The 8,135-nt window shown below is 40.1% G+C and overlaps 1 protein-coding gene across 1 annotated transcript; it reads left to right on the forward strand.

Moving 5' to 3' along the window:
• Positions 1 to 918: 918 nt before the first annotated feature.
• Positions 919 to 7,665, forward strand: LOC120427251 (glycine receptor subunit alpha-4-like). Its single transcript, XM_039592134.2, has 3 exons — positions 919 to 1,618; positions 6,793 to 6,988; positions 7,164 to 7,665. Exons 1-3 carry the CDS (start codon positions 1,536 to 1,538, stop codon positions 7,536 to 7,538), a joined length of 654 nt encoding a protein of 217 aa, XP_039448068.1. The 5' UTR covers positions 919 to 1,535; the 3' UTR covers positions 7,539 to 7,665.
• The last annotated feature ends 470 nt before the right edge of the window (positions 7,666 to 8,135 follow it).

Raw genomic sequence — 8,135 nt, forward strand, 5'->3', positions numbered from 1 at the left:
CGGACAATAGATTTTACTTTTTTTGTTAGGTCTCAAATAAGGTGTTGACATCAAAACAATCGATATTTTGTATAAAAAATTGCTAAAATTTAAGAAAATCAGAACCAAAAATTTCTGCTTTGCCTTTCCGGTACTTCGGACGCCTATGAAATATTTCAGCAGAAATGTTTCACAGTTTTGGTAATCACATGAGGGCTTTTGTTAATTTGATTTGGTTAACCGCGGTAGATTTTCTTGATATAATTCGAACTGTCAAAAATCCACCAAAGCATCTACCGGTGGATACTTTTCTACCGCAGATTTTTGTGCGATCAATGTGGTAGATGCTTTGGTGGATTTTTGACAGTGCGAATTATTTCAAGAAAATCCACCGCGGTTCACCAAATCAAATTAACAAAAGCCCTATGATTTAATTTAATTTAATTGTTTTAGCATTGGCAACATATTTGAAATGAAAGTTGATGTTAGAATTCATCAGATTACACAGTTTAGACAATAATCATGCGAACTTATATCCACATAATTGATAAAACAAGATGAAGCGTCCGGGAATTCGAATCATGACGTTATCAACCTTGGTCCAAGTAAAGTATTGCATTTTCTCACCGTTAACTAATATTCCATGAAGCTATATTGTTAATTTATATTCCAACATTTTAGCACGCAAACAAACGGTATTTACTTTCTTCTGCCCTGTTAGAAAATTGTCATTAGTTGCAAATGCAAACTTGGCGTTTTCATACTTGGCCACTGATCATTAGCCCAAAAATCAACAATATGACAATATCGAATGTTGCCAACACTTCAAAACCAAAAAATCCTAGTGCTTAAAATTTTCACTCAAGAAAACCCACATAAAAGCTTGAACACTTCGAGTCTTCCCTGGCACACCGTACAGTAAACCCAGCCCCGTTTCGTTTTCAGTTCGATTTTTGCTGTTTTCCCGTTCGGTTCGAAGTTTTCCAGGTGCCCACAACTAATCCGATGCGATGTAACCTTATGTTCGATTTTTCCACCATTTCGGACGCGGTTCACTGAAAATGCCCCTCTAATGGCTTCCCGTCGGCGGTTCGGTCGTGATCGTGGCAGGAACGCGCGCGGTTCGGTGTGGATTTCCGAGTGTTTTGGGTTGGTTTAGGGATTGTTGGCTGGAACAAACTTAACGGTGCAAGGCTACACGAAAATGAAATCAAAACTTCGGTGGTGGAAAAAACTGCGCCTCAGGCTTTAAAACGGTGTGGTGTGAATTTTTGTGGAGAAAGTGTGCGAGATTTGCCAAATTTGAGCATTTTTCGACTAAATTAAGGATTAAGCTGTAAATTTCACCCCTTCTGCTGTGTTCACCGAACGGTTTGAACAACCACCCGACTCCGGATGACCTAAAAGTGCACGCACTTTACTCTTGGCTTACTCTTGGAAGTTCTAGTGTCAAGCAGGGTTGAAGTCCGGTTATGCCCTTTTCGACCTCCTTCGAGCCTGGTGACCGTTGACCGAACCGATTACATCCCAAAATCACCGCGACCAGGTCGTCGAAGATGATCCCGCGGTGGACCGTCCTGCTGGTTCCGCTGATGCTGGACGTGCTCCTGGATTCGGTCCAGGCCGGAAAGAGCCACAGGTAAGCATGCGACGACAGGGAGCCGCCATTTTGTTTTTTAAGGGAAAAGCAGCAGCGAAAATCGATTTTCAGCGCTAAAGATGACCACAAAGCGGAACCGTACGGGGGCTTAAGGCAGCCAGAGAAGCGGGTGCAAAGACCGTTGCGTAATCCAATAGTAAACAGTAAACACACAAGGGAATGGTGGAAAGAGAGGAATCACAAATCCGTATAAATAATTTCAAGATTTTTCAGGTGTAAACCGAAAACGCGATCAAAAATTAAAGTGGAAGAATAAGGCTTTTAACTGCTTATTTAATTGTCGGTGTACAGGAGGCCACACTGTTTAATTATTTTCTGACGTCCATTCAATTTTGCAGTCCAAACCCAGTCATTGAATTGGAAAAATAAAATCTTTTTCAAATTTTCTTGTGTTGATTTGTGTGCACCTACGTCGAAGACCAAGATTGTTTACTTTTTGCTCTTTGGTCTGACAGTCTTGGTCTGACAGATTTGGTCTGTCAGCTTTATCATGGATTTTGGTCTGGTCTAGGCGAGGGATAGGACACAGCACCTTCCTGTAAACACAGCGAAAACTTCCTATTACATTGTGTGTGTGTGTGCTCGGTTGTACGTGTGCCAAGGACGACGCTTCACAGCCATGTGATGTGATTCATATGGCGTGGTCACGTGTTCCGGGAATGATCCCCGAAGAGTGCTTTATTTTGCTGCATTGCTTTGCTCAATTGTACCGTTTTGTGGGAGGTCAGCTGTTGTTGCAGTTGCCAGCAGGTCGCTTGTTGCAACTGGTACATGGTAGCCGTAGTAGATAGGTCAAGATTTTTCACACCTTGAAGCCAAACTTGGAGCAGGGAATTATGTGCGAGCGAAAGGGTGACTTCTAGAACGGACTTAACGTTTGTAGCTACAAGGATTTTTGCTAGGAAGAAAACTTTCTAGGCCATCAAATGAGGCCTCAGAAGTTTGCAATTTTCAACCAGCGATTTTAGTAGTAGGGGAAAGTGGGGCAAGTGTAACAAGCTAAGGAAATGCTCGTTAAAACCCATTAAAACGTTAAAACATCTGTCGGATTTTTTCATAATCATCTTATTTCAGGTCTTGACTAAGACTTTGATAGAACAAATTTTGAAAAAATCCTGTTTTTTAATGTAAAAAATTGATTTTAATTTTTTTGATTTTCCGTCCGTTCTACTCAACTAGTGGGGCAAGACGAACAACCCGTTGGGGCAAGAGGAACAATGCATGAAAAAACATGTTAATTTGCTAACAAGTGAACTGCTATCACTTTGAAACATCAGATTAGAATGTATTTGAAACGTTTCTTTCATTTTTAGGTTAAATAATAATATTTTATTAAAAATTTGATCGTTTTTACGAAAAAAATAATTACTTAGATGAATAAAGTAAATTTTCATAGTATCACTTAATATTGTGTGGAATTTTTTTTTTAACAATTGTTTATCAGTTTTTAAGAACTTTTTTTATTTATTTCCCAATAAAATATGTTGTTGCAGCAATTCGTATTTTTTTCAATACTAAAAATCCATATGGTACACTTGCCCCACCTGAATAAGATTTTTTAAAAGCTCTCAACAAAAATAACCAAAAGTCAAATCATACTTTCTAATAGGTGCAAATCATTGGTTGAAACACTACTGATCTAGGAAAAATTGCATTTTGATAAAATGAGCCTTAAAACGAACCCTAACCCTTATTTTGTACCTTCCAAATATTATAAGAAAACAAAGGTTTTTAAAAAAACTTCATTAAATCTTATGCCCCGTGGCGTTTACGTTATTTTGGCGGTTATGTGGTAGTAGAATCGACTAATTGCACTGCTAGCAACAATGTCTCATACTGGAAATAATCAAAATTGTAAAAATTACGGCCGTACGAGCGATTGTTCCTCTTGCCCCATATGGTCGTCTTGCCCCACCTTCCCCTATGTGTTCCTCGGTCTAATGTCAATGCGTAGAATTGGTGGTTCAAACGAAACTACGCCACGGTTTGCGAACAAACCACTCCTCATTGATCCGTCCGAATCGCTGGTGTTACACATATGGTGCCACCAACACCGTAGCTTCTTTTTTCTGCGTTGTAACGGCTATAATTTTCCATTCCGCACCCCATTAAAGGCGTGTACATACTCTCCTTGGTCACACAATGTTTTCCCACATTTTGGTAGCCGGGACATTGGAAAAATCTGGACGATACTTGCGTTTCTGTTCTTCAGGCCACTTTATCACTTATTAAAATAATGTGTAAAGATCAGTTCAGAAATATAGCACTCATTTAACTTTTCAATATTTTTTTATAAAATGACGCGAGCCAAAATTTTCCCGTCCTTCCTGTAGCGCGACCTACTTCGATCGTAATGTGGAATTCCTCAACTTTTATTTCAACCTACGAGGGAGCAAATACCAAACACTAAAAAAACAATTCCTATGGAAATTTTGTAATTTTAACATTTTTATACCTTTATTCCATAAACATTCAGTCAAAATATTATTAAGTGACCCGCTCACCATCGGAGATTTCTTAACTCAATTTCAAACACTGGCAAAGGCCATTTTGACATGATACACAGCACGTGGCATGCTCATCAACATAGAATTATTACTAGAATATCACCCAAGTAACCAAACAGCACTAAAACAAGTCAGATAGCAGCACTAGAAGCGCTTTACCAGCTGTGGTTTACAGCTAAGTTGTTTTGACACCTGCACTAAATGCGCTTTTACAGCTGATAAGCAACCAGTTATGGACTTTATATTTCTGATTTCCAGCTAGCCTCTATTGTTGTTGTTCCAACCGTGCACAAAATGTCAAAAAAAAAATGAGAGAAGCAATAATGTTGCTCTCTCTCTTTTTCCTCTCCCTCTTCTGATCTATTTTTGGTTTGTTTACTATCACGTTACCGATTCAACTGACCGAGTGGGGAAGAGCCGATTTTTTTGAGTGAAAGGTAGATGTTGGAGATGTTGAGATGAGATGAGATGGAGATGTGAACTTACAAATGCTTGTACTTTGCGGGACCCAAGTTGGGAATTTACTAAGGTGGACATCAAAGACGGCAACCACCGGGAATCGTAAGATAGAAAAAACACTTCAAAGCATTATGATTCACACGGGGAATTCAAACGTAAGCAGTTGCCATTTGTCATCGTAGTGGCCGAAAAAGCCAACCTGCAAAAATGCCTTTAGAAGTGATCATTTAGTCATCTATTATTTAGTTTTCCTAAAATTAATTTTCTTCTCAAAAGAATAAAAACATCAGAAGCATAAAACTACGATGAATCTCCGCCACCGACTGACATCCGTTTTCTCCGCTGGTTTGTTTTGGTCGTACTGGTTGAACGAATGAGCGAGCAAGAGATATTTTTATTTTCGTTTATTTCGTTCTCCCTCTTTCACTCCTCAACAGTGTTGCCAGCAAAATGAGGGAAAATGCAGCAGTGGAGCAGCATTAAAACTGCTGCATATCAGCTTATACTACAGCAGTTGTTTTAGAGCTGATTTGTTTTCATCCTAGCTGTTTTATGACTGATTAGCTGTAGAATGCTGATGAACAGCACCTTTATGATTTCTCTTAGTGCTGGATGGTCTAAAGAATCGCTGGTCGGTGGAATTTCGTGCATTAATCCAAAAACCTTATTTGATATAGCGCTGTACGCTAAAGATGGTTAGATTTTTACCCATAGCGCGTTGTCTGGATTTCAGCTGCTGAAATCAACCAGCTAATCGTCGTAAAGACAATAGCTTCAAGCTATTATCCGAGCCTTTCTATCCTGTTTCGCATCGTAAACAACAAATTTAAATTATTGACGATTATACTAGCAAATCATTTTCCAATATTTGTATTTGGTACAACCCCACAGTTGAGGCTAAAGTATCAATTATATTGGAGATGTTACCTGCAAATCTCATGTCAAAATGATCCTTTAGTAAAACTAGATAGTTTTTAACGACAAAACGCAATTAACCCTTCAGCTAGACGGAATCGGAGACCAATCCGGAATACTTGGAGGAATCTGAAGACGAGGGTGAACCTTCATACAAAGAGTAAATTCAAACAGCTGGTCACCAACCGCGAGGCGAGCCACGCCAGAAAGGAGGACAACTCTAATTCGGGGAACACCGGAAGAAAGGTATCCAACAATCGGGATGGCGTAGCCCAAATAACCGGCCTTGTTTTGGAACTCCTAGAGATATGCCGTTGTTTTTAGTCTGACCAATTGCAAGGTAGAAATTTATGTGGATGCATTCGCAGAGTACCGTCATCAGGGGTGACATTGGGTTTAGGGGTGAGATTTAGTCATACATAAATTGAGAAATGAGTATGACCAAATCTCATCTCCACACCCAATGTTACCCCTGACGACGGCTAACTTGTCATACGTGCATTTTGGGCCAAATTGAGTTAAGAACGCCATTTTGTGCATCTCACAATGCCACATCTTTTGACCTTCACAGATCCCCAAAATTCGATTTCAATCCTAAGATAGTCAATGAAAACCAAAAAAGCTCCGAAAAACTTTGTCACTTTTCATATAAAAGTAGTTTCAATCTTGTCGTGCTATCTTGTCACTCCCTGAAAATTGAAGTAAGTGCGTCAAAAGGCCAAAGGAATTTCAGGTCAGGATGCGTTTGACACACGTTCAAGCTAGACTACCGTAAACATTTGTAATTACAACTCGGGACTCCAGCAATAAACTTCAACCAAACTTCGGGACATTGCACAGAATGGTCAACCAAACAAAACGTGTTTGTTATTGTTTACATTGCGCGCTCTCGTTTTTGTTTATTCAACGTCAAACATTAAAACGCGTTTTTCTCGGAACGTCAAAATCCATATTTAAGTGGCTTTGAGTCACACAGTATACTTATAAGGTTCTTTCGGCTTGGTAGTCGTTGAGGCAAGGTTCAAAGAACGATTAATTGTTGTTAGTCCGTTGTTTCGATGTATTAGAAATCATTTTCAAGGAATCTAAAAAATGGTAAAATCTTTACGTTAATCAACGGAATCGTTCATCGTCAGGTGACTTTTCTAGATGTCCATAAACTGTTCGGGAAGGGTAAAAAACAATGTGATTTGTAAGGGTCTCCAGTTTCTGTACTTTTGAACAACTTGAATATATTACTCTATAAATGTTTTCATTTTCTCCCCCTCATAGAAACAACTACGCCAACTACTCGAGTGACATGGAAGTGACGAAGCACCCGGTCGCTAGCTTAGACCTGTCGGACATCCTGCCGCTGCACCATAAAACTTACGACAAAAACCGGGCGCCCAAGCTGCTCGGACAACCCACGGTGGTATACTTCCACGTGACCGTGCTCTCGATTGACTCGATCAACGAGGAGTCGATGGTAAGCAGCGTGATCGCTACTTGGTTTGAGTCTCTGCAATACTAAGCTTATGGTGTCTTAGCTGAAACTCCTTAGCGGAGACACCCACCATCAGGTTCATCTAGCATTGCCGAGACACGAACCAAGAAGCGCTCGACGATATGTATGTAGTTATTTTACGTGAAACCCATTCCAGACCTACGTGGCGGACATATTTTTGGCACAAAGCTGGCGCGACCCGCGGCTCCGGCTACCGGAGAACATGAGCGAGGAGTACCGGATACTGGACGTGGACTGGCTGCACAGCATCTGGCGGCCCGACTGCTTCTTCAAGAACGCGAAAAAGGTCACCTTCCACGAGATGAGCATCCCGAACCACTACCTGTGGCTGTACCACGACAAAACGCTGCTGTACATGTCGAAGCTGACGCTGGTGCTGTCGTGCGCGATGAAGTTCGAGTCGTACCCGCACGACACCCAGATCTGCTCGATGATGATCGAGAGCTGTAAGTATTGCGTGGGGGCGTTAACTACATTGGTAGAAAAGGGTAAGATGTCGTTGGTTGCCTAGTTTTATGGTATTTTGAGTGGTTTTTTAGCACAAGGTTTGGTGAGTAGCCTTCAATGTCTTAAGAATCTCAATTAAACAAAAAGCTTACATTCTCAGGAAAATGAACAGCTGAAGACGAGCAAATGTCAAGGTGGCGTAAAGGTTGACAATATCTTTCTCCATTAAATAAAATCGAATTTGAATTCATACCTGTAAGGTTTTTTATGAGCAGAAAAGAAATCCTAACAAACTTTACATTCATTGGTTTGGGAAGAGTCTTTCATCCTTGTTGTCTTTAATTGAAACTATAATGTTAAGCTCATTCTTTCAAATAATTCTAGCTTACTTTTTCAAAAGGTCCTATGTACATAGGAAACCCATGGCACATTGGTGGTTTGGAAAAAGTAATCTAGAATACTACGAAATGAAAAATAATTTAACAAAATACATGTTCGAATCCAGAGAAATTTTCAATCAAAATCAAGTTCTGTCGAACAACATTGTAAAAATGCATTCAAGTTGTTCGCTTTAGCACGGACACGCTCCACTTTGCATCGAACGTTGCGTACAATGTTGTGTGCAAGCGACGAAATGTTTCAAATGTTGAAGAAGAGCGAG

Source organism: Culex pipiens, chromosome 1, assembly GCF_016801865.2.
Source record: "Culex pipiens pallens isolate TS chromosome 1, TS_CPP_V2, whole genome shotgun sequence".
Lineage (NCBI taxonomy): Eukaryota > Metazoa > Arthropoda > Insecta > Diptera > Culicidae > Culex > Culex pipiens.